This window comes from Oncorhynchus keta, chromosome 25, assembly GCF_023373465.1.
Source record: "Oncorhynchus keta strain PuntledgeMale-10-30-2019 chromosome 25, Oket_V2, whole genome shotgun sequence".
Classification (NCBI taxonomy): Eukaryota; Metazoa; Chordata; class Actinopteri; order Salmoniformes; family Salmonidae; genus Oncorhynchus; species Oncorhynchus keta.
Window position 1 is genome coordinate 43,747,371 of NC_068445.1, and position 27,500 is coordinate 43,774,870.

A 27,500-nucleotide genomic window follows, 5' to 3' on the forward strand; every position below is an offset into this window, starting at 1 on the left:
CCTACAGTATGATACTATATATACCCTACAGTATGATACTATATATACACTACAGTATGATACTATATATACCCTACCATATGATACTATATATACCCTACAGTATGATACTATATATACCCTACAGTATGATACTATATATACCCTACAGTATGATACTATATATACACTACAGTATGATACTATATATACCCTACAGTATGATACTATATATATACCCTACCATATGATACTATATATACCCTACAGTATGATACTATATATACCCTACAGTATGATACTATATATACACTACAGTATGATACTATATATACACTACAGTATGATACTATATATACCCTACAGTATGATACTATATATACACTACAGTATGATACTATATATACACTACAGTATGATACTATATATACACTACAGTATGATACTATATATACCCTACAGTATAATACTATATATACCCTACCGTATGATACTATATATACCCTACAGTATAATACTATATATACACTACAGTATGATACTATATATACACTACAGTATGATACTATATATACACTACAGTATGATACTATATATACCCTACAGTATGATACTATATATACCCTACAGTATGATACTATATATACCCTACCATATGATACTATATATACCCTACAGTATAATACTATATATACCCTACAGTATAATACTATATATACCCTACAGTATGATACTATATATACACTACAGTATAATACTATATATACCCTACAGTATGATACTATATATACACTACAGTATAATACTATATATACCCTACAGTATGATACTATATATACCCTACCATATGATACTATATATACCCTACAGTATGATACTATATATACCCTACAGTAAGATACTATATATACACTAAAGTATAATACTATATATACACTACAGTATAATACTATATATACCCTACAGTATGATACTATATATACACTACAGTATAATACTATATATACCCTACAGTATGATACTATATATACACTACAGTATAATACTATATATACCCTACAGTATGATACTATATATACACTACAGTATGATACTATATATACCCTACAGTAAGATACTATATATACACTAAAGTATAATACTATATATACACTACAGTATAATACTATATATACCCTACAGTATGATACTATATATACACTACAGTATAATACTATATATACCCTACAGTATAATACTATATATACCCTACCATATGATACTATATATACCCTGCCGTATAATACTATACATACCCTACAGTATGATACTATATATACACTACAGTATGATACTATATATACCCTACAGTATGATACTATATATACACTACAGTATGATACTATATATACCCTACAGTAAGATACTATATATACACTAAAGTATAATACTATATATACACTACAGTATAATACTATATATACCCTACAGTATGATACTATATATACACTACAGTATAATACTATATATACCCTACCATATGATACTATATATACCCTGCCGTATAATACTATATATACCCTACAGTATGATCCTAAAGACTCTCAGACCATGACTAACAAGATTATCTTATCTGATGAAACCAAGATTGACTGGGAGACTAGTTAGGATCGAGTGAAAGATTAATGGAGAAAAGTACAGAGAGATCCTTGATGAAAACCTGCTCCAGAGCGCTCAGGACCTCGGACTGGGGTGAAGATTCACCGACCAACAGGACAATGACCCTAAGCACACAGCCAACACGGGGCAGCAGGTAGCCTAGTGGTTAGAGCGTTGGACTTGTAACCGAAAGGTTGCAATTTCAAATCCCTGAGCTGACAAGGTACAAATCTGTCGTTCTGCCCCTAAACAAGGCAGTTAACCCACTGTTTCCCGGTAGGCTGTCATTGAAAATAAGATTTTGTTCTTAATTAACTGACTTGCCTAGTTAAATAAAGGTCAAATTAAAAAATATTTTAAAAATGAAAAAATACACTGCAGAAGTGTCTTTGGGACGAGTCTCTGAATGTCCTTGAGTGGCCCAGCCAGAGCTCAAACTTGAACCGGAGAGACATGAAAATAGCCTCGAGATTGTAATCGCTGCCAAAGGTGCTTCAACAGATTACTGAGTAAAAGGGTCTGAATACTTATGTCAATGTGATACTCCAGTTTAATCTAAATCACTAGTCAAATGGCAATTGCAATATTTGGTTAAAAATTACATCTCATTTGCATCTCATCTCATAAACGTAACGTAAACAAGTATTCTTACTAAAAGAAGCGTTCGTATCAAAACCGACTCATCACCAAGAAGTTAGTTAATCTAAAAACGTGGAAGTGTGGAAATGTTTTACAACGAGATCAACTTGTGGTTGAAGTTGTTGTTTTATACTGTTTCATCAATCAGATTTGAGACCCGTTTAAAATAAGTGTGTGGCCGGGTAATGCACAACTCATAAAGCAATTCAGAACCTTGATTATTCAAAACCATAAAAATATCGTTTTTATTTGGGGGGGGGGGGGAAATGGTGATGTATGTTGGCCGTATCGCCCAGCCCTATGACCGAGTCTTATATGGAACCTATGTTAGGTTGACTGTTTGTCCACGTTACCCAGCATGCTTTGGGATAGGGTTGACTACTGTCTTATGACTTCATTGCCCAGCCTTCTCGGGTCTGTGGTCTAATCCCAAAATTAGTAGTTATTCAGGATACAAGGTGATTTGTACATCTTTCAGTTTGTGATCCGAATCAAATCTCTAAAACATGACCTTATGACTACGTTACCCAGCCTGCCCCTCTCTTCCTTCCTCCAAGTTGCGTCCTGGTTCATCTCTCCCTTGCTGTCTGGACTGATGTCGGGGTTCCTCTTCTTCCTCATCAGACACTTCATCCTCAGTAAGGTGAGTTACCAGTAGTCACATTATACACTATTTGCAGTTCTCTGTGTGTGTACGTGTCTGTGCTGACCTGTGTGTGTGTGTGTGTGTGTGTGTGTGTGTGTGTGTGTGTGTGTGTGTGTGTTTTCAGGATGACCCTGTCCCCAACGGTCTCCGTGCCCTGCCAGTGTTTTACGCCTCAACGATCGGCATCAACGCCTTCTCCATCCTCTACACTGGCGCTCCATGTAAGACCTGAGACTTAACCTAACCCCTAACACTAGACTGGCGCTCCATGTAAGACCTGAGACTTACCCTAACCCCTAACACTAGACTGGCGCTCCATGTAAGACCTGAGACTTACCCTAACCCCTAACACTAGACTGGCGCTCCATGTAAGACCTGAGACTTACCCTAACCCCTAACACTAGACTGGCGCTCCATGTAAGACCTGAGACTTACCCTAACCCCTAACACTAGACTGGCGCTCCATGTAAGACCTGAGACTTACCCTAACCCCTAACACTAGACTGGTGGTCCATGTAAGACCTGAGACTTAACCTAACCCTGGTCCTAACACTAGACTGGCGCTCCATGTAAGACCTGAGACTTACCCTAACCCTGGTCCTAACACTAGACTGGCGCTCCATGTAAGACCTGAGACTTACCCTAACCCCTAACACTAGACTGGCGCTCCATGTAAGACCTGAGACTTACCCTAACCCCTAACACTAGACTGGCGCTCCATGTAAGACCTGAGACTTACCCTAACCCCTAACACTAGACTGGCGCTCCATGTAAGACCTGAGACTTACCCTAACCCCTAACACTAGACTGGCGCTCCATGTAAGACCTGAGACTTACCCTAACCCCTAACACTAGACTGGCGCTCCATGTAAGACCTGAGACTTACCCTAACCCCTAACACTAGACTGGTGGTCCATGTAAGACCTGAGACTTAACCTAACCCTGGTCCTAACACTAGACTGGCGCTCCATGTAAGACCTGAGACTTACCCTAACCCTGGTCCTAACACTAGACTGGCGCTCCATGTAAGACCTGAGACTTACCCTAACCCCTAACACTAGACTGGCGCTCCATGTAAGACCTGAGACTTACCCTAACCCCTAACACTAGACTGGCGCTCCATGTAAGACCTGAGACTTACCCTAACCCCTAACACTAGACTGGCGCTCCATGTAAGACCTGAGACTTACCCTAACCCCTAACACTAGACTGGCGCTCCATGTAAGACCTGAGACTTACCCTAACCCCTAACACTAGACTGGCGCTCCATGTAAGACCTGAGACTTACCCTAACCCCTAACACTAGACTGGTGGTCCATGTAAGACCTGAGACTTAACCTAACCCTGGTCCTAACACTAGACTGGCGCTCCATGTAAGACCTGAGACTTACCCTAACCCTGGTCCTAACACTAGACTGGCGCTCCATGTAAGACCTGAGACTTACCCTAACCCCTAACACTAGACTGGCGCTCCATGTAAGACCTGAGACTTACCCTAACCCCTAACACTAGACTGGTGGTCCATGTAAGACCTGAGACTTAACCTAACCCTGGTCCTAACACTAGACTGGCGCTCCATGTAAGACCTGAGACTTACCCTAACCCCTAACACTAGACTGGCGCTCCATGTAAGACCTGAGACTTAACCTAACCCCTAACACTAGACTGGTGGTCCATGTAAGACCTGAGACTTACCCTAACCCTGGTCCTAACACTAGACTGGTGGTCCATGTAGGAACTGAGACTTAACCTAACCCTGGTCCTAACACTAGACTGGTGGTCCATGTAAGACCTGAGACTTACCCTAACCCTGGTCCTAACACTAGACTGGTGGTCCATGTAGGAACTGAGACTTAACCTAACCCTGGTCCTAACACTAGACTGGTGGTCCATGTAGGAACTGAGACTTAACCTAACCCTGGTCCTAACACTAGACTGGTGGTCCATGTAGGAACTGAGACTTAACCTAACCCTGGTCCTAACACTAGACTGGTGGTCCATGTAAGAACTTAGACTTAACCTAACCCTGGTCCTAACACTAGACTGGTGGTCCATGTAGGAACTGAGACTTAACCTAACCCCTAACACTAGACTGGTGGTCCATGTAAGAACTTAGACTTAACCTAACCCTGGCCCTAACACTAGACTGGTGGTCCATGTAGGAACTGAGACTTAACCTAACCCCTAACACTAGACTGGTGGTCCATGTAGGAACTGAGACTTAACCTAACCCTGGCCCTAACACTAGACTGGTGGTCCATGTAAGACCTGAGACTTAACCTAACCCTGGTCCTAACACTAGACTGGTGGTCCATGTAGGAACTGAGACTTAACATAACCCTGGTCCTAACACTAGACTGGTGGTCCATGTAGGAACTGAGACTTAACCTAACCCTGGTCCTAACACTAGACTGGTGGTCCATGTAAGAACTGAGACTTAACCTAACCCCTAACACTAGACTGGTGGTCCATGTAGGAACTGAGACTTAACCTAACCCTGGTCCTAACACTAGACTGGTGGTCCATGTAAGAACTGAGACTTAACCTAACCCTGGTCCTAACACTAGACTGGTGGTCCATGTAGGAACTGAGACTTAACCTAACCCTGGTCCTAACACTAGACTGGTGGTCCATGTAAGAACTGAGACTTAACCTAACCCTGGTCCTAACACTAGACTGGTGGTCCATGTAGGAACTGAGACTTAACCTAACCCTGGTCCTAACACTAGACTGGTGGTCCATGTAGGAACTGAGACTTAACCTAACCCTGGTCCTAACACTAGACTGGTGGTCCATGTAAGAACTGAGACTTAACCTAACCCTGGTCCTAACACTAGACTGGTGGTCCATGTAGGAACTGAGACTTAACCTAACCCTGGTCCTAACACTAGACTGGTGGTCCATGTAGGAACTGAGACTTAACCTAACCCTGGTCCTAACACTAGACTGGTGGTCCATGTAGGAACTGAGACTTAACCTAACCCTGGCCCTAACACTTGACTGGTGGTCAATGTAGGAACTGAGACATAACCTAACCCTGGCCCTAACACTAGACTGGTGGTCCATGTAAGACCTGATACTTAACCTAACCCCTAACACTAGACTGGTGGTCCATGTAAGAACTGAGACTTAACCTAACCCTGGCCCTAACACTAGACTGGTGGTCCATGTAAGAACTGAGACTTAACCTAACCCTGGTCCTAACACTAGACTGGTGGTCCATGTAGGAACTGAGACTTAACCTAACCCTGGTCCTAACACTAGACTGGTGGTCCATGTAAGAACTGAGACTTAACCTAACCCCTAACACTAGACTGGTGGTCCATGTAGGAACTGAGACTTAACCTAACCCTGGTCCTAACACTAGACTGGTGGTCCATGTAAGAACTGAGACTTAACCTAACCCTGGTCCTAACACTAGACTGGTGGTCCATGTAGGAACTGAGACTTAACCTAACCCTGGTCCTAACACTAGACTGGTGGTCCATGTAAGAACTGAGACTTAACCTAACCCTGGTCCTAACACTAGACTGGTGGTCCATGTAGGAACTGAGACTTAACCTAACCCTGGTCCTAACACTAGACTGGTGGTCCATGTAGGAACTGAGACTTAACCTAACCCTGGTCCTAACACTAGACTGGTGGTCCATGTAAGAACTGAGACTTAACCTAACCCTGGTCCTAACACTAGACTGGTGGTCCATGTAGGAACTGAGACTTAACCTAACCCTGGTCCTAACACTAGACTGGTGGTCCATGTAGGAACTGAGACTTAACCTAACCCTGGTCCTAACACTAGACTGGTGGTCCATGTAGGAACTGAGACTTAACCTAACCCTGGCCCTAACACTAGACTGGTGGTCAATGTAGGAACTGAGACATAACCTAACCCTGGCCCTAACACTAGACTGGTGGTCCATGTAAGACCTGATACTTAACCTAACCCCTAACACTAGACTGGTGGTCCATGTAAGAACTGAGACTTAACCTAACCCTGGCCCTAACACTAGACTGGTGGTCCATGTAAGAACTGAGACTTAACCTAACCCTGGTCCTAACACTAGACTGGTGGTCCATGTAGGAACTGAGACTTAACCTAACCCTGGTCCTAACACTAGACTGGTGGTCCATGTAGGAACTGAGACTTAACCTAACCCTGGTCCTAACACTAGACTGGTGGTCCATGTAGGAACTGAGACTTAACCTAACCCTGGTCCTAACACTGGACTGGTGGTCCATGTAGGAACTGAGACTTAACCTAACCCCTAACACTAGACTGGTGGTCCATGTAGGAACTGAGACTTAACCTAACCCCTAACACTAGACTGGTGGTCCATGTAGGAACTGAGACTTAACCTAACCCCTAACACTAGACTGGTGGTCCATGTAGGAACTGAGACTTAACCTAACCCTGGTCCTAACACTAGACTGGTGGTCCATGTAAGAACTGAGACTTAACCTAACCCTGGTCCTAACACTAGACTGGTGGTCCATGTAGGAACTGAGACTTAACCTAACCCTGGTCCTAACACTAGACTGGTGGTCCATGTAAGAACTGAGACTTAACCTAACCCTGGTCCTAACACTAGACTGGTGGTCCATGTAGGAACTGAGACTTAACCTAACCCTGGTCCTAACACTAGACTGGTGGTCCATGTAGGAACTGAGACTTAACCTAACCCTGGTCCTAACACTAGACTGGTGGTCCATGTAAGAACTGAGACTTAACCTAACCCTGGTCCTAACACTAGACTGGTGGTCCATGTAGGAACTGAGACTTAACCTAACCCTGGTCCTAACACTAGACTGGTGGTCCATGTAGGAACTGAGACTTAACCTAACCCTGGTCCTAACACTAGACTGGTGGTCCATGTAGGAACTGAGACTTAACCTAACCCTGGCCCTAACACTAGACTGGTGGTCAATGTAGGAACTGAGACATAACCTAACCCTGGCCCTAACACTAGACTGGTGGTCCATGTAAGACCTGATACTTAACCTAACCCCTAACACTAGACTGGTGGTCCATGTAAGAACTGAGACTTAACCTAACCCTGGCCCTAACACTAGACTGGTGGTCCATGTAAGAACTGAGACTTAACCTAACCCTGGTCCTAACACTAGACTGGTGGTCCATGTAGGAACTGAGACTTAACCTAACCCTGGTCCTAACACTAGACTGGTGGTCCATGTAGGAACTGAGACTTAACCTAACCCTGGTCCTAACACTAGACTGGTGGTCCATGTAGGAACTGAGACTTAACCTAACCCTGGTCCTAACACTGGACTGGTGGTCCATGTAGGAACTGAGACTTAACCTAACCCCTAACACTAGACTGGTGGTCCATGTAGGAACTGAGACTTAACCTAACCCCTAACACTAGACTGGTGGTCCATGTAGGAACTGAGACTTAACCTAACCCTGGTCCTAACACTAGACTGGTGGTCCATGTAGGAACTGAGACTTAACCTAACCCTGGTCCTAACACTAGACTGGTGGTCCATGTAGGAACTGAGACTTAACCTAACCCTGGCCCTAACACTAGACTGGTGGTCCATGTAAGAGCTTCACCATCTTTATTTCTAGCACTATACCAGTGTCTATCATGTGGAGACTGGGATTTCTTTCTTCAATTATGTTTTTGCATTGCTGGGCTTTACCACTCTGTTTCGACGTGTGTGTGTGTCTCTCTCTCCCGCTCAGTGCTAGGTCTGGAGATGTTACCGGTGTGGGCTATAGCTCTGATCACGCTGGCGGGGGCTCTGGTCTGTGCTGCCGTGGTCTGGTTCGCTGTCTGCCCCTGGATGAGACGGAAGATAACAAGTAGGTCACTGTCGTGTGTGTGTGTGTGTGTGTGTGTGTGTGTGTGTGTGTGTGTGTGTGTGTGCGTGTGCGTGTGCGTGTGCGTGTGCGTGTGTGTGGAAGATACTTTTATCCTCCCTATATGCATCATGAGGTTGCTACAACCTAGCCTACAAATTAAAGTTTATAACAAGGTGCACTGTTCTGCCTTATTATTATTCGACCATGCTGGTCATTTCTGAACATTTGAACATCTTGGCCATGTTCTGTTATAATCTCTACCCGGCACAGCCAGAAGAGGACAGGCCACCCCTCATAGCCTGGTTCCTCTCTAGGTTTCTTCCTAGGTTTTGGCCTTTCTAGGGAGTTTTTCCTTGCCACCGTGCTTCTACACCTGCATTGCTTGCTGTTTGGGGTTTTAGGCTGGGTTTCTGTACAGCACTTTGAGATATCAGCTGATGTACGAAGGGCTTTATAAATACATTTGCACAGGTTTCGAGAGACAAATTAGAGTAATCAAGGTGACGGTGACACACTCTTGCCTGCATCGAGCTGATCCGGTGTCATTTAGTCCAACCGCTGCAAAACAGTTCTGTTTTTATTGGACCCCACTGGCCTTGACGGTGGAGTTGAGGCTACTGTTAGACCTTCATTGCAAAACAACATGTTTTAATCCGTTTTTTTGGTGACTTGGATGTATTTTGTATAGTTTTATCTAAAAAAAAAAATGTTTTTTAAAAAGATAATTTTTACATTTTTTTTTTTAATAGTTTTATTATTATTATGAAATTCACTGAGCAGGATGGTCCTCCCTAGCGGTGTAAAGTACTTCAGTAAAAATACTTAAAAGTACTGCTTACGGTAGTTGTTTGGGGGGTATCTGTACTTTACTTTGCTATTTATATTTTTGACAACTTTTACTTCACTACATTCATAAAGAAAATAATGTATTTTTTTTACATACATTTTTACATACATTTTTACATACATATACATACATTTTCCCTGACACCCAAAAGTACTCGCTACATTTTGAATGCTTAGCAGGACAGGAAAAGGGTCATGTGCACTGATCAAGAGAACATCCTTGGTCATCTCTACTGCCTCTGGTCTGGCGGACTCACTAAACAGAGAACATCCCTGGTCATCCCTACTGTCTCTGATCTGGAGGACTCACTAAACAGAGAACATCCTGGTCATCCCTACTGTCTCTGATCTGGAGGACTCACTAAACAGAGAACATCCTGGTCATCCCTACTGTCTCTGATCTGGAGGACTCACTAAACAGAGAACATCCTGGTCATCCCTACTGTCTCTGATCTGGAGGACTCACTAAACAGAGAACATCCTGGTCATCCCTACTGTCTCTGATCTGGAGGACTCACTAAACAGAGAACATCCTTGGTCATCTCTACTGCCTCTGATCTGGAGGACTCACTAAACAGAGAACATCCTTGGTCATCTCTACAGCCTCTGGTCTGGAGGACTCACTAAACAGAGAACATCCTTGGTCATCTCTACTGCCTCTGGTCTGGAGGACTCACTAAACAGAGAACATCCCTGGTCATCCCTATTGCCTCTGATCTGGTGGACTCACTAAACAGAGAACATCCCTGGTCATCCCTACTGCCTCTGATCTGGAGGACTCACTAAACAGAGAACATCCCTGGTCATCTCTACTGCCTCTGATCTGGAGGACTCACTAAACAGAGAACATCCCTGGTCATCCCTACTGTCTCTGATCTGGAGGACTCACTAAACAGAGAACATCCCTGGTCATCCCTACTGCCTCTGATCTGGTGGACTCACTAAACAGAGAACATCCCTGGTCATCCCTACTGTCTCTGATCTGGAGGACTCACTAAACAGAGAACATCCCTGGTCATCCCTATTGCCTCTGATCTGGTGGACTCACTAAACAGAGAACATCCCTGGTCATCCCTACGGCCTCTGGTCTGGAGGACTCACTAAACAGAGAACATCCTTGGTCATCTCTACTGCCTCTGGTCTGGAGGACTCACTAAACAGAGAACATCCTTGGTCATCTCTACTGCCTCTGGTCTGGCGGACTCACTAAACACACATGCTTTGTCTGTAGTGTTGGAGTGTGCCCCTAGCTATCTGCAAATAAAATAAAATAAAAAAAACAAGAAAATGGTGCCATTTGCTAAATATAAGGAAGTTGAAATAAATTATACTTCAAAAGTATATTTTAGCAATTACATTTACTTTTGATACTTTTGTTATCAAATACTTTAAAACTTTTACTCGAGTAGTAGTTTACTGGTTGACTGTTACTCAAGTAGTAGTTTACTAGGGGACTTTTCTTTTACTCTCAAGTAGTAGTTTACTGGGGGACTTTTACTCAAGTAGTCGTTTACTGGGGGACTTTTACTCAAGTAGTAGTTTACTGGGGGACTTTTACTCAAGTAGTAGTTTACTGGGGGACTTACTCAAGTAGTAGTTTACTGGCGGACTTCTTTTACTCTCAAGTAGTAGTTTACTGGGGGACTTACTCTAGTAGTTTACTGGGGGACTTTTACTCAAGTAGTAGTTTACTGGGTGACTTTTTCTCAAGTAGTAGTTTACTGGGTGACTTTTTCTCAAGTAGTAGTTTACTGGGTGACTTTTTCTCAAGTAGTAGTTTCCTGCGGGACTTTTACTCAAGTAGTAGTTTACTGCGGGACTTTTACTCAAGTAGTAGTTTACTGGGTGACTTTTTCTCAAGTAGTAGTTTACTGAGGGACTTTTACTCAAGTAGGAGTTTACTGCGGGACTTTTACTCAAGTAGTAGTTTACTGGGTGACTTTTTCTCAAGTAGTAGTTTTCTGGGTGACTTTTACTCAAGTAGTAGATTACTGGGTGACTTTTACTCAAGTAGTAGTTTACTGAGGGACTTTTACTCAAGTAGTAGTTTACTGGGTGACTTTCCTTTTACTCTCAAGTGGTAGTTTACTGGGGGACTTTTACTCAAGTAGTAGTTTACTGGGTGACTTTTTCTCAAGTAGTAGTTTACTGGGGGACTTTTACTCAAGTAGTAGTTTACTGGGTGACTTTTTCTCAAGTTGTAGTTTACTGAGGGACATTTACTCAAGTAGTAGTTTACTGGGTGACTTTCTCAAGTAGTAGTTTTCTGGGTGACTTTTACTCAAGTAGTAGATTACTGGGTGACTTTTACTCAAGTAGTAGTTTACTAAGGGACTTTTACTCAAGTAGTAGTTTACTGGGTGACTTTTCTTTTACTCTCAAGTAGTAGTTTACTGGGGGACTTTTACTCAATTAGTAGTTTACTGGGTGACTTTTTCTCAAGTAGTAGTTTACTGGGGGACTTTTACTCAAGTAGTAGTTTACTGGGTGAATTTTTCTCAAGTAGTAGTCTACTGAGGGACTTTTACTCAAGTAGTAGTTTACTGGGTGACTTTCTCAAGTATTAGTTTACTGGGGGACTTTTACTCAAGTAGTAGATTACTGGGTGACTTTTCTTTTACTCTCAAGTAGTAGTTTACTGGGGGACTTTTCTTTTACTCTCAAGTAGTAGTTTACTGGGTGACTTTTCTTTTACTCTCAAGTATGATAATTGAGTAATTTGTCCACCACTGGCCCTCCCCTTCCTCCTCTGAGGAGCCTCCACTGCCTGTAAGTATTTGAGAGCTCCTTTGTGTCTATTTCTCACGCCGCCTTCAAAGCCCTCTGGACACCCAGACTGACTGAACCTTGATAGACAAAAGACTCGAGAGTCCCCCGCTACAGAGCCCCCCACCCCGGTCTCTGGCCTCCTCAGACTGTGTACCCTTCTGAAACCAAACAGCTTCTGCCAGCCGATGTGGACGTTCACCCCCCCCACCCTTGCCAAAAGGAAACATTTTAAACCCACTAACCCTGAACCCCAGCTAGCTAGAAAGAGTAAGACCTATTTAAGATTCTGGTTGGTTAGGGGAAATTAGGAACATTCTGGAATAGGTTTTTGATTGGTTAGGGTTAGGTTAGGGTTAGGTTAGGGTTTTGGTGATTGTTAGTTATCAATTTTTTAAAAATATATAGCTTCATTATATTTTCTACATACTTGTATATAGTTCCAAACTATCTATCTATATACACATTTGAAGTCGGAATTTTACTTACACCTTAGCCAAATACATTTAAACTCTGTATTTCACAATTCCTGACAGTTAATCTTAGTAAAAAATTCCCTGTCTTAGGTCAGTTAGGATCACCACTTTATTTTAAGAATGTGAAATGTCAGAATAATAGTAGAGAGAATCATTTATTTGAGGTTTTATTTCTGTCATCACATTCCCAGTGGGTCAGAAGTTTACATAAACTCAATTAGTATTTGGTAGCATTGCCTTTAAATTGTTTAACTTGGGTCAAACGTTTCGGGTAGCCTTCCACAAGCTTCCCACAATAACGTCCATTCCCCCTGACAGAGCTGGTGTAACTGAGTCAGGTTTGTAGGCCTCCTTGCTCGCACAAGCTTTTTCAGTTCTGCCCACAAACATTCTATAGGATTGAGGTCAGGGCTTTGTGATGGCCACTCCAATGCCTTGACTTCATTGTCCTTTAGCCATTTTGCCACAACTTTGGAAGTATGCTTGGGGTCATTGTCCACTTGGAAGACCCATTTGCGACCAAGCTTTAACTTCCAGACTGATGTCTTGAGATGTTGCTTCAATATATCCACATCTATTTTGTGAAGTGCACCAGTCCCTCCTGCAGCAAAGCACCCCCACAACATGATGCTGCCACCCCCGTGCTTCACGGTTGGGATGATGTTCTTCGGCTTGCAAGCCTCCCCCTTTCTTCCAAACACAACGATGGTCATTATGGCCAAACAGTTATATTTTTGTTTCATCAGACCAGTGGACATTTCTCCAAAAAGAATGATCTTTGTCCCCATGTGCAGTTGCAAACCGTAGTCAGGCTTTTTTTGAGCATTGGCCTCTTCCTTGATGAGTGGCCTTTCAGGTTATGTCGATATAGGACTCGTTTAACTGTGGATATAGATACTTTTGTACCAGTTTCCTCCAGCATCTTCACAAGGGCGTTTGCTATTATTCTGGGATTGATTTGTACTTTTCGTACCAGAGTACGTTCATCTCAAGTAGACAGAACGTGTCTCCTTCCTGAGCGGTATGACGGCTGCGTGGTCTCATGGTGTTTATACTTGCGTACCACTGTTTGTACTACTGTTTGATGTCAAGCAAAGGGGCACTGAGTTTGAAGGGAGGCCTTGAAATACATCCACAGGTACACCTCCAATTGACTCTAATGATGTCAATTAGCCTATCAGAAGCTTCTAAAGCCATGACATCATTTTCTGGAATTTTCCAAGCTGTTTAAAAGGCACAGTCAACTTAGTATATGTAAACTTCTGACCCACTGGAATTGTGATACAGTGAAATAATCTGTCTGTAAACAATTGTTGGAAAAATGACTTGTGTCATGCAGAAAGTCTATGTCCTAACAGACTTGCCAAAACTATAGTTTGTTAACAAGAAATTTGTGGAGCGGTTGAAAAACGAGTTTTCATGACTCCAACCTAAGTGTATGTAAACTTCCAAACGTCAACTGTATATGGTTATAGTCATTTAAATTTACACATGCTTTACCATCCCAATTTTTTAAATATTTTTCTAAACAATTGTATTTATTTTTTATTCTGTTTTTTGGTGAGTGGAGGCAACGGGGGAAATACGTGTCTAACGATGCTGTCTCCCTGGTCAGGTCGCATGAAGAAGGAGCACGCTGCCTTGTCACGTATCTCAGACGAGTCCTTAGATCAGATCCCAGAGGAGGAGGAGGACACTCCCGTGTTCAAGGAGCTACCGGGCGCCAAGATGACTGATGACGCTGTGCTGCCGTTAACGGGTGGCACCGGAGGAGAGTCACGGAGAGGAGAGGCCACCGGGGAGCTCAACAGCCTGGCCAATGGAGGCACTGTCCTGCCCAACGGACGGGTCTACGGTCAGTTGGCCCGCTGAGCTAAAGCCTTGGCATTACCTGCCGGGGAGCTAATACAAGTCTTCAGGTCGCAGATGTACGTCAGTATAGAGACAGGAGAGACTTCAGGTCCCAGATGTCCATCAGTATAGAGACAGGAGAGGCTTCAGGTCCCAGATGTCCATCAGTATAGAGACAGGAGAGACTTCAGGTCCCAGATGTCCATCAGTATAGAGACAGGAGAGGCTTCACCTTTCAGATGTCCATCAGTATAGAGACAGGAGAGACTTCACCTTTCAGATGTCCATCAGTATAGAGACAGGAGAGACTTCACCTTTCAGATGTCCATCAGTATAGAGACAGGAGAGACTTCACCTTTCAGATGTCCATCAGTATAGAGACAGGAGAGACTTCAGGTCCCAGATGTCCATCAGTATAGAGACAGGAGAGGCTTCAGGTCCCAGATGTCCATCAGTATAGAGACAGGAGAGACTTCAGGTCCCAGATGTCCATCAGTATAGAGACAGGAGAGGCTTCACCTTTCAGATGTCCATCAGTATAGAGACAGGAGAGACTTCAGGTCCCAGATGTCCATCAGTATAGAGACAGGAGAGACTTCAGGTCCCAGATGTCCATCAGTATAGAGACAGGAGAGGCTTCAGGTCCCAGATGTCCATCAGTATAGAGACAGGTTAGGCTTCAGGTCCCAGATGTCCATCAGTATAGAGACAGGAGAGGCTTCACCTTTCAGATGTCCATCAGTATAGAGACAGGAGAGACTTCGCCTTTCAGATGTACGTCAGTATAGAGACAGGAGAGACTTCACCTTTCAGATGTCCATCAGTATAGAGACAGGAGAGACTTCAGGTCCCAGATGTCCATCAGTATAGAGACAGGAGAGGCTTCAGGTCCCAGATGTCCATCAGTATAGAGACAGGTGAGGCTTCAGGTCCCAGATGTCCATCAGTATAGAGACAGGTGAGGCTTCAGGTCCCAGATGTCCATCAGTATAGAGACAGGAGAGGCTTCAGGTCCCAGATGTCCATCAGTATAGAGACAGGAGAGGCTTCAGGTCCCAGATGTCCGTCAGTATAGAGACAGGAGAGACTTCACCTTTCAGATGTCCATCAGTATAGAGACAGGAGAGGCTTCAGGTCCCAGATGTCCATCAGTATAGAGACAGGAGAGGCTTCAGGTCCCAGATGTCCATCAGTATAGAGACAGGAGTGGCTTCACCTTTCAGATGTCCATCAGTATAGAGACAGGAGAGGCTTCAGGTCCCAGATGTCCATCAGTATAGAGACAGGAGTGGCTTCACCTTTCAGATGTCCATCAGTATAGAGACAGGAGAGGCTGAACCATGGGGTTTTAACCCATGGACTTTGAGGGTCCACCACAAGATCATGTTGGCCCGCTGACAATAGTACTTCACCGCCAAACCACCTCTGATTTTAGAGCAGAGCAAAGTAGACCAGAGCAGTTCTGTCACGCTCATTCCTCCTGCTACCCAGGCCACTCCCACTCCATGACCTCATACTAACTTTTAGAGTTACTATATTAACATTTAGTATTTCTTATTTCTTTCTCTGCTCCCCAGACCACTATACATGTAGTATAATAATATTAGTTTAGTATGCCTGATATATTTACTGTGTTATAAACTGGGCGGTTCGAGCCCTGAATTCTGATTGGCTGACAGCTGTGGTATATCAGACCTTATACCACGCGTATGACGAAACGTTTATTTTCCTCTCTTCTCCCCCAGGGCGGACCCACTCCATGACCAACGGTACCCTGTCCATGTCCAAGTCCCCACTGTCCAACGGCAGCTTCACCTTCGGTGGGGAACACATCCGCAGCGACGGCCAGGTGTACCACACGGTTCACAAGGACTCTGGTCTCTACAAAGACCTGCTCCACAAGATCCACCTGGGACGACTGGAGGACGACCACTCCGCCCCCACGCCAGACAACAACTACCGCCTGCTGCGTCGCAACAACAGTTACACCTGCTACACGGCCGCCATCTGTGGCATGCCGGTCCAGCCGCTGATCCGCTCCGAGTCCCGAGAGGCCCGAGAGGACAGCGAGAAGCTGGTGGGGGAGGGGGAGAGGTCGGGAAGCGTGTCCTACACCAAGAAGAGGGTCCGTTACGATAGTTACTCGTCGTACTGTAACGCCGTGGCGGAGGCCGAGATCGAGGCGGAGGAGGGCGGCGTGGAGATGAAGCTGGCGTCTGACCTGGGGGGCGAGGAGGCAGGGGCGCCCGGGGCTCCCATCCCACTAGATGACTCCGCAGAAGAGGATGAAGGGGATAAGGACAAGCCGACCGTCTACCTGCTCTTCCACTTCCTGCAGATCCTCACCGCATGCTTTGGATCCTTCGCTCACGGAGGCAACGACGTCAGGTGGGTGCTGCCCCCCCGGCCGCTTCCGGCTGCCCCCCTGCTTCCGGCTGCCCCCCTGCTTCCGGCTGCCCCCCTGCTTCCGGCTGCCTGACGCCGACTCCCCTCTCAAACAGAAAGGAACCAGCCTGACACCGACTCCCCTCTCAAATAGAAAGGAACCTGCCTGACACCGACTCCCCTCTCAAACAGAAAGCAACCAGCCTGACACCGACTCCCCTCTCAAATAGAAAGCAACCTGCCTGACACCGACTCCCCTCTCAAATAGAAAGGAACCTGCCTGACACCGACTCCCCTCTCAAATAGAAAGCAACCTGCCTGACACCGACTCCCCTCTCAAATAGAAAGCAACCTGCCTGACACCGACTCCCCTCTCAAATAGAAAGCAACCTGCCTGACACCGACTCCCCTCTCAAATAGAAAGCAACCAGCCTGACACCGACTCCCCTCTCAAATAGAAAGCAACCTGCCTGACACCGACTCCCCTCTCAAATAGAAAGCAACCTGCCTGACACCGACTCCCCTCTCAAATAGAAAGCAACCTGCCTGACACCGACTCCCCTCTCAAATAGAAAGCAACCTGCCTGACACCGACTCCCCTCTCAATTAGAAAGCAACCTGCCTGACAGACTCCCCTCTCAAATAGAAAGCAACCAGCCTGACACACTCCCCTCTCAATTAGAAAGCAACCTGCCTGACACCGACTCCCCTCTCCCACTACAGTAACTACCATTCATCATAACACAACTACCATATCGTATGTTATCCACATCACTATAAGTTATAGTGAGTTATTACTCAAATGTTATTGGTGACACAAATATTTAGCAGATGTTATTGCGGGTGTAGCGAAATGCTTGTGTTCCTAGCTCCAACAGTGCAGTAGTATCTAACTAAATGCTTGTGTTCCTAGCTCCAACAGTGCAGTAGTATCTAACTAAATTATTGTGTTCCTAGCTCCAACAGTGCAGTAGTATCTAACTAAATTATTGTGTTCCTAGCTCCAACAGTGCAGTAGTATCTAACTAAATTATTGTGTTCCTAGCTCCAACAGTGCAGTAGTATCTAACTAAATTATTGTGTTCCTAGCTCCAACAGTGCAGTAATACCTAACTAAATGCTTGTGTTCCTAGCTCCAACAGTGCAGTAATACCTAACTAAATGCTTGTGTTTCTAGCTCCAACAGTGCAGTAGTATCTAACTAAATGCTTGTGTTCCTAGCTCCAACAGTACAGTAGTATCTAACTAAATGCTTGTGTTCCTAGCTCCAACAGTGCAGTAGTATCTAACTAAATGCTTGTGTTCCTAGCTCCAACAGTACAGTAATACCTAACTAAATGCTTGTGTTTCTAGCTCCAACAGTGCAGTAGTATCTAACTAAATGCTTGTGTTCCTAGCTCCAACAGTACAGTAATATCTAACTAAATGCTTGTGTTTCTAGCTCCAACAGTGCAGTAGTATCTAACTAAATGCTTGTGTTCCTAGCTCCAACAGTACAGTAGTATCTAACTAAATGCTTGTGTTTCTAGCTCCAACAGTGCAGTAGTATCTAACTAAATGCTTGTGTTCCTAGCTCCAACAGTGCAGTAGTATCTAACTAAATGCTTGTGTTTCTAGCTCCAACAGTGCAGTAGTATCTAACTAAATGCTTGTGTTTCTAGCTCCAACAGTGCAGTAATATCTAACTAAATGCTTGTGTTCCTAGCTCCAACAGTGCAGTAGTATCTAACTAAATGCTTGTGTTCCTAGCTCCAACAGTGCAGTAGTATCTAACTAAATGCTTGTGTTCCTAGCTCCAACAGTGCAGTAGTATCTAACTAAATGCTTGTGTTTCTTGCTCCAACAGTGCAGTAGTATCTAACTAAATGCTTGTGTTTCTAGCTCCAACAGTGCAGTAATATCTAACTAAATGCTTGTGTTTCTAGCTCCAACAGTGCAGTAATATCTAACTAAATGCTTGTGTTCCTAGCTCCAACAGTAATATCTAACTAAATGCTTGTGTTTCTAGCTCCAACAGTGCAGTAGTATCTAACTAAATGCTTGTGTTTCTAGCTCCAACAGTGCAGTAGTATCTAACTAAATGCTTGTGTTTCTAGCTCCAACAGTGCAGTAATATCTAACTAAATGCTTGTGTTCCTAGCTCCAACAGTGCAGTAGTATCTAACTAAATGCTTGTGTTCCTAGCTCCAACAGTACAGTAGTATCTAACTAAATGCTTGTGTTCCTAGCTCCAACAGTGCAGTAGTATCTAACTAAATGCTTGTGTTTCTAGCTCCAACAGTGCAGTAATATCTAACTAAATGCTTGTGTTCCTAGCTCCAACAGTGCAGTAATATCTAACTAAATGCTTGTGTTTCTAGCTCCAACAGTGCAGTAGTATCTAACTAAATGCTTGTGTTTCTAGCTCCAACAGTGCAGTAATATCTAACTAAATGCTTGTGTTCCTAGCTCCAACAGTACAGTAGTATCTAACTAAATGCTTGTGTTCCTAGCTCCAACAGGGCAGTAATATCTAACTAAATGCTTGTGTTTCCAGCTCCAACAGGGCAGTAATATCTAACAATACACAACAATACACACTAATCTAAAAGTAAAAGAATGGAATTAAGAAATATATAAATATTGGGACGAGCAATATCGGTATCCAGAGTGAAAATATACACACGACATGGCCAAAAGTATGTGGACACCTGCTCGTCGAACTTCTCCTTCCAAAATCTATATACACTGCTCAAAAAAATAAAGGGAACACTAAAATAACACATCCTAGATCTGAATTAACGAAATATTCTTATTAAATGCTTTTTTTCTTTACACAGTTGAATGTGCTGACAACAAAATCACACAAAAATGATCAATGGAAATCAAATTTATCAATCCATGGAGGTCTGGATTTGGAGTCACACTCAAAATTAAAATGGAAAACCACACTACAGGCTGATCCAACTTTGATGTAATGTCCTTATTAAAACTTGTCAAAATGAGGCTCAGTAGTGTGTGTGGCCTCCACGTGCCTGTATGACCTCCCTACAACGCCTGGGCATGCTCCTGATGAGGTGGCGGATGGTCTCCTGAGGGATCTCCTCCCAGACCTGGACTAAAGCATCCGCCAACTCCTGGACAGTCTGTGGTGCAACGTGACCATTTTTATGTTTTTGTTTATGGAGATTGCACGGCTGTGTGCTCAGTTTTATACACCAGTCAGCGACGGGTGCAACAGCAACATTCCTGTAGTCAGCAGGCCAATTGTAGACTCCCTCAACTTGAGACATCTGTGGCATAGTGGTCCTTCTGTGGCTCAGTTGGTAGAGCATGGCGCTTGTAACGCCAGGGTAGTGGGTTCGATTCCCGGGACCACCCATACGTAGAATGTATGCACACATGACTGTAAGTCGCTTTGGATAAAAGCGTCAGCTAAATGGCATATATATTATTATTATATTATTATTATTATATTATTGTGTTGTGCACAACATTTTATAGAAATACAGTGTTTTTGTTGCGTATGGAACATTTCTGGGATCTTTAATTTCAGCTCATGAAACATATGACCAACACTGTACATGTTGTGTCTATATTGTTGTTCAGTGTAGTTCAGTTACCTTTCTTGGGTACAGGAACAATGGTGGACATTCAGCTAGTGTTCAACATGTTATTTACACAACTACACCCCCCCCCCTTACAGTAACGCCATCGGCCCGTTGGTGGCGCTGTGGATGATCTATGACCAAGGCGGGGTGATGCAGGACGCCGCCACCCCCATCTGGTTGCTGTTCTACGGGGGAGTTGGCATCTGCTGCGGCCTCTGGGTTTGGGGGCGCCGGGTGATCCAGACCATGGGCAAGGACCTTACCCCCATCACACCTTCCAGGTGAGAGAGGAGTGGGGAGGGGGTGTGGGGGCGCCGGGTGATCCAGACCATGGGCAAGGACCTCACCCCCATCACACCTTCCAGGTGAGAGAGGAGTGGGGAGGGGGTGTGGGGCGCCGGGTGATCCAGACCATGGGCAAGGACCTCACCCCCATCACACCTTCCAGGTGAGAGAGGAGTGGGGGGGGGTGTGGGGGCGCCGGGTGATCCAGACCATGGGCAAGGACCTCACCCCCATCAGGTGAGAGAGGAGTGGGGAGGGGGTGTGGGGGCGCCGGGTGATCCAGACCATGGGCAAGGACCTCACCCCCATCAGGTGAGAGAGAGGGAGGGCTGCATGTGACTGACTGAGAGGATGGGTTAGGACCTCACCCCCATCGGGTGAGAGAGAGGAGGGAGGGCTGCATGTGACTGACTGAGAGGATGGGTTAGGACCTCACCCCCATCGGGTGAGAGAGGGGAGGGCTGCATGTGACTGACTGAGAGGATGGGTTAGGACCTCACCCCCATCAGGTGAGAGAGAGGGAGGGCTGCATGTGACTGACTGAGAGGATGGGTTAGGACCTCACCCCCATCGGGTGAGAGAGAGGAGGGAGGGCTGCATGTGACTGACTGAGAGGATGGGTTAGGACCTCACCCCCATCGGGTGAGAGAGAGGAGGGAGGGCTGCATGTGACTGACTGAGAGGATGGGTTAGGACCTCACCCCCATCGGGTGAGAGAGAGGAGGGAGGGCTGCATGTGACTGACTGAGAGGATGGGTTAGGACCTCACCCCCATCGGGTGAGAGAGAGGAGGGAGGGCTGCATGTGACTGACTGGGAGGATGGGTTAGGACCTCACCCCCATCGGGTGAGAGAGAGGAGGGAGGGCTGCATGTGACTGACTGAGAGGATGGGTTAGGACCTCACCCCCATCGGGTGAGAGAGAGGAGGGCTGCATGTGACTGACTGAGAGGATGGGTTAGGACCTCACCCCCATCGGGTGAGAGAGAGGAGGGAGGGCTGCATGTGACTGACTGAGAGGATGGGTTAGGACCTCACCCCATCGGGTGAGAGAGAGGGAGGGCTGCATGTGACTGACTGAGAGGATGGGTTAGGACCTCACCCCATCGGGTGAGAGAGAGGAGGGAGGGCTGCATGTGACTGACTGAGAGGATGGGTTAGGACCTCACCCCATCGGGTGAGAGAGAGGGAGGGCTGCATGTGACTGACTGAGAGGATGGGTTAGGACCTCACCCCCATCGGGTGAGAGAGAGGGAGGGCTGCATGTGACTGACTGAGAGGATGGGTTAGGACCTCACCCCCATCGGGTGAGAGAGAGGAGGGAGGGCTGCATGTGACTGACTGAGAGGATGGGTTAGGACCTCACCCCCATCGGGTGAGAGAGAGGAGGGAGGGCTGCATGTGACTGACTGGGAGGATGGGTAGGTGGGATGACAGACACACATATAGGTAACTGCCAAACTAAAGTAAATGAGGGATACAAGGTGACGGTGCATTTAGAAAGTATTCAGACCCCTTAATTTTTTCCACATTTTGTTACGTTACAGCTTTGTTCTAAAATGGATTAAAAAAATATATATCATCAATATATATCACACAGTGACAAAGCAAAAACAGTTTTATTGAAATTCTTGCAAATGTATTAAAAATAAAAATCTGATACCTTATTTACATAAGTATTCAGAACCTTTGCTATGAGACTCGAAATTGAGCTCAGGTGCATCCTGTTTCCATTGATCATCCTTAAGATGTTTCTACAACCTTGAGTGGAGTCCACCTGTGGTAAATTAAATTGATTGGACATGATTTGGATAGGAACACACCTGTCTATATAAGGTCCCACAATTGACAGTGCATGTGAGAGCAAAATCCAAGCCACGAGTTTGAAGGAATTGTCCTTAGAGCCCCGAGACAGGATTGTGTCGAGGCACAGATCTGGGGAAGGGTACCAAAACATTTCTGCAGCATTGATGGTGCCCAAGAACACAGTGGCCTCCATCATTCTTAAATGGGAGAAGTTTGGATTCTTCCTGGAATCTGGCATAGTTTAGACAGGCCAAACTGAGCAATCAGGGGCGAAAAGCCTTGGTCAGGGATGTGACCAAGAACCCAATGGTCACTCAGAATGAGCTCCTCTGTGGAGATGGGAGAACCTTCCAGAAGGACAACCATCTCTGCAGCACTCCACCAATCAGGGCTTTATGGTAGAGTGGCCAGGCGGCAGCCACTCCTCAGTAAAAAGGTACGACAGCCCGCTTGGAGTTAGCCAAAAGGCATCTAAAGGACTCGAACCATGAGAAACATTATTCTCTGGTCTGATGAAACCAAGATTGAACTCTTTGGCCTGAATGCCAAGCGTCACGTCTGGAGGAAACCTGACACCATCCCTACGGTGAAGCATGGTGGTGGTGGCATCAGCATGCTGTGGGGATGTTTTTCAGCAGCAGGGACTGGGAGACTAGTCTGGATCGAGGGAAAGATGAATGGAGAAAAGTACAGAGAGATCCTTGATGAAAACCTGCTCCAGAGCGCTCAGGACCTCAGACTGGGGGTTCACCTTCCAACAGGACAAAGACCCAAAGCACACAGCCAAGACAATGCAGGAAGGGCTTCGGGACAAGTCTCTGAATGTCCTTGAGTGGCCCAGCCAGAGCCTGGACATGAACCTGATCGAACATCTCTGAAGAGACCTGAAAATAGCTGTGCAGCGACGCTCCTCATCCAACCTGACAGAGTTTGACAGGATCTGCAAAGAAGAATGGGAGAAACTTCCCAAATACAGGTGTGCCAAGCTTGTAGCGTCATACCCAAGAAGACTCAAGGCTGTGATCGCTGCCAAAGGTGCTTTAACAAAGTACTGAGTAAATGTTCTCAATACTAATGTAAATGTGATATTCTAGTAATTTCTTTTAATAGAAATTTGCCCAAAAATTCTTTACATATGTTTCTGCTTTGTCATTATGGGTATTGTGATGTCATTATGGGGTATTGTGATGTCATTATGGGGTATTGTGATGTCATTATGGGGTATTGTGATGTCATTATGGGGTATTGTGATGTCATTATGGGTTATTGATTGATGAGGAACAACACTTTTTTAATACATTTTAGAATAAGCCTTTAACGTAACCAAATGTGTTTTCTACCAACATCAACAAATCACCAAATTCTGGAGTTTCTCGTGGAAGAATGATGTCTCATCCCTCCAATAGAGTTGCAGACACCTGTGGAATCTGTGCCCAAAGTTCATTGAAGTTGTTGGGTCGTAGTGGCCCATCACCCTATTAAGACACTTTATGTTGAGGTTTCCTTTATCTTGGCAGTTACCTGTATGTAGCCTATATGAAATCCCAGATATGTCAATGCATACACATACTGGCATAGTGGACTTGGTGTTTCAGATTGATAGACTCGTGCATGTAGAGTGGAATGCACAAACAAACTCATAGACTTCCTCTTCATACACTTTGTCTGACTGCCTGTCTGACTGCCTGTCTGACTGCCTGTCTGACTGCCTGTCTGACTGCCTGTCTGACTGCCTGTCTGACTGCTTGTCTGACTGCCTGTCTGACTGCCTGTCTGACTGCCTGTCTGACTGCCTGTCTGACTGCCTGTCTGACTGCTTGTCTGACTGCCTGTCTGACTGCCTGTCTGACTGCCTGTCTGACTGCCTGTCTGACTGCTTGTCTGACTGCTTGTCTGACTGCTTGTCTGACTGCCTGTCTGACTGCCTGTCTGACTGCTTGTCTGACTGCCTGTCTGACTGCCTGTCTGACTGCTTGTCTGACTGCTTGTCTGACTGCCTGTCTGACTGCCTGTCTGACTGCTTGTCTGACTGCCTGTCTGACTGCCTGATGAGTCTGCGTGAACCCTTTGTCTTCTGAACTGAACCACTCTATTGTCCTGATCCTCACTATAGAACCCCTCTACTCTAGAACCCTCTGGAATCTAGATCATGGATGGGCAACTTTGATGGAGGGGGGATTGGTGCCTACAAAAAGGGGGCGTTGCCCATCCCTGTTCTACATCCTCAATAGAACCCTACTGAGGGATTGATCCTAGTTTTGCTTCTTAGAACCTTGAGACTGCACTATTCCCCCTCGCCATTCTTAGAACCCTACCCACCTCACTAGAACGCTGCTTTTTAGAACCCTACCCACCACACTAGAACGCTGCTTTTTAGAACCCTACCCACCTCACTAGAACGCTGCTTTTTAGAACCCTACCCACCTCACTAGAACGCTGCTTTTTAGAACCCTACCCACCTCACCAGAACGCTGCTTTTAGAACCCTACCCACCTCACCAGAACGCTGCTTTTAGAATCCTACCCACCTCACTAGAACGCTGCTTTTTAGAACCCTACCCACCTCACCAGAACGCTGCTTTTTAGAACCCTACCCACCTCACTAGAACCTGCTTCAGGATTCTCTGTAGTCGTCAGTAAACAAGTGTGTCTCTTCCTTGTCAACCCAGCAGAGCAGGGCTCATGTTAACCTCACTTTGACCCACAGACGGACACACATGGATCCATCTAGTAGAAGGAGGCCAAACTGATCCAACCCTTTGTGTAAATCCCTGAAAGAACAGAGAGCTCAGCAGCCTTAGTCCTCCATCTCTCTTTCTCTTCCTGTCTCGCTTGCTGCCTCGCCATCTCCCTTTCTCTCTCTCTGTCTCCTCTCTCTCGCTCTAACCTCCCTGCCCCCCTATATCTCTCTCTTCTCTTCTCTTCTCTTCTCCACACTAATTAGTAGAGTATAGAATGTGCCCTGGTCAAACAGGATGGGGTGGCCTGGCAAGAACATCACAGAGCTGCAGGAAGTGGGCCAATGGTGTTGCATTCTGGGAAAGGGAACACCGCAGTGGGAGTCTGGCCTCTAGTCCGCAGAGGGATGCCAGCCAGACTCTCTCTCTCTCCTTCTTTATCCCTTGCGATCACTACCCCCTCTTTTTCTCGCTCGCTCTCTCCCTCTATTGCTCTTATTTCTGTCTGCTTCTCTTCTCTTCACTTTTGCACAATGAGTTCATTCCCCCCCTCCCTCTCCCCCCTCTAGCCATCTCTCTCTCCCCCCTCTAGCCATCTCTCTCTCCCCCTCTAGCCATCTCTCTCCCCCCCTCTAGCCATCTCTCTCTCCCCCCTCTAGCCATCTCTCTCTAGCCATCTCTCTCCCGCACCTCTAGCCATCTCTCTCCCCCTCTAGCCATCTCTCTCTCCCCCTCTAGCCATCTCTCTCCCCCTCTAGCCATCTCTCTCTCCCCTCTAGCCATCTCTCTCCCCTCTCTAGCCATCTCTCTCTCCCCCTCTAGCCATCTCTCTCCGCCCCTCTAGCCATCTCTCTCCCGCCCTCTAGCCATCTCTCTCTCCCCCTCTAGCCATCTCTCTCTCTCCCTCTAGCCATCTCTCTCTCTCCCTCTCTAACCATCTCTCTCTCCCCCTCTAGCCATCTCTCTCTCCCCGTCTAGCCATCTCTCTCTCCCCCCTCTAGCCATCTCTCTCCCCCCCTCTAGCCATCTCTCTCTCCCCCCTCTAGCCATCTCTCTCTCCCCCCTCTAGCCATCTCTCTCTCCCCCCTCTAGCCATCTCTCTCCCCCCCTCTAGCCATCTCTCTCCCGCCCCTCTAGCCATCTCTCTCCCGCCCCTCTAGCCATCTCTCTCCCGCCCCTCTAGCCATCTCTCTCTCCCCCCTCTAGCCATCTCTCTCCCGCCCCTCTAGCCATCTCTCTCTCCCCTCTAGCCATCTCTCTCTCCCCTCTAGCCATCTCTCTCTCCCCCCTCTAGCCATCTCTCTCTCCCCCTCTCTAACCATCTCTCTCTCCCCCCTCTAGCCATCTCTCTCTCCCCCCTCTAGCCATCTCTCTCTCCCCTCTCTAGCCATCTCTCGCTCTTTATTTCACTAGGCAAGTCAGTTAAGAACAAATTGTCTTTCACAAAGACTGCCTGTTCTCTGTTGCTCTCCTACCATCGGTCCTTGTGTCCTTCCTTCCCCCTCTCCTTCCCTGTTCTCACACCCGTCTGCCTCCATCAGCCGCCAGCCTGTCTGCTGGGGATAAAGGACAATTAGCTGTGGTTCTCTATCGCTCTAAAGACTCTCCTTCCTCTAGTGGCCATTACCATGCATCTTCCTGTCTCCTCTCTTTTTGTGGGGGGGTGGCTTTGATGTGTGTTTTGGAGTGTGTGTGAAATTTGTTTTAAGCAGTGAGTCAGTCATTTGAGCACCTAGTGTGTCGTCTTCGCCCCCCCCCCCACAGACACACTTACGTACTATATCCAGTCTATCAGGACTGTCACATGACTCCCTGAAGTGGAAGTTGTAATTGTAAGAATCTTAAAAGGTTAAAGGTTATGTTACGGTGTGCTGAAAGATGACTGCTTTTTGAAGGCGTTTCTAAAAAAAAATCTGTTTTCTATTTCGGTTTTGAATATCATTATTTACATTAAATGCATAATGAAATATATCTTTATAATGGAAATTCCAAAGACCAAAAATAGTGAACATTCAATTGCCAAAACATTGAAAATGTTCCATTGTCTCTGTCAGGTCCACGTTGGGTAGACATCAATAGAGAAACAGGAAATT

General features: G+C 45.7%; 1 protein-coding gene across 50 annotated transcripts in view; it reads left to right on the forward strand.

Moving 5' to 3' along the window:
- The window catches only part of LOC127911826 (sodium-dependent phosphate transporter 2-like), a 128,966-nt gene that overhangs the window by 71,607 nt on the left and 29,859 nt on the right, over window positions 1-27,500 (forward strand). For all 50 annotated transcript variants that reach the window (XR_008079554.1, XR_008079563.1, XR_008079565.1 and 47 more), the window contains 6 exons: window positions 2,814-2,899; window positions 3,027-3,123; window positions 8,607-8,726; window positions 14,430-14,669; window positions 16,411-17,053; window positions 20,736-20,921. Coding sequence is in view for 10 of the 50 variants with exons in the window: in XM_052479715.1 (XP_052335675.1) it covers window positions 2,814-2,899; window positions 3,027-3,123; window positions 8,607-8,726; window positions 14,430-14,669; window positions 16,411-17,053; window positions 20,736-20,921 (1,372 nt within the window). In the remaining 40 variants the exon portion in view is untranslated. The remainder of the gene's footprint in view (window positions 1-2,813; window positions 2,900-3,026; window positions 3,124-8,606; window positions 8,727-14,429; window positions 14,670-16,410; window positions 17,054-20,735; window positions 20,922-27,500) is intronic.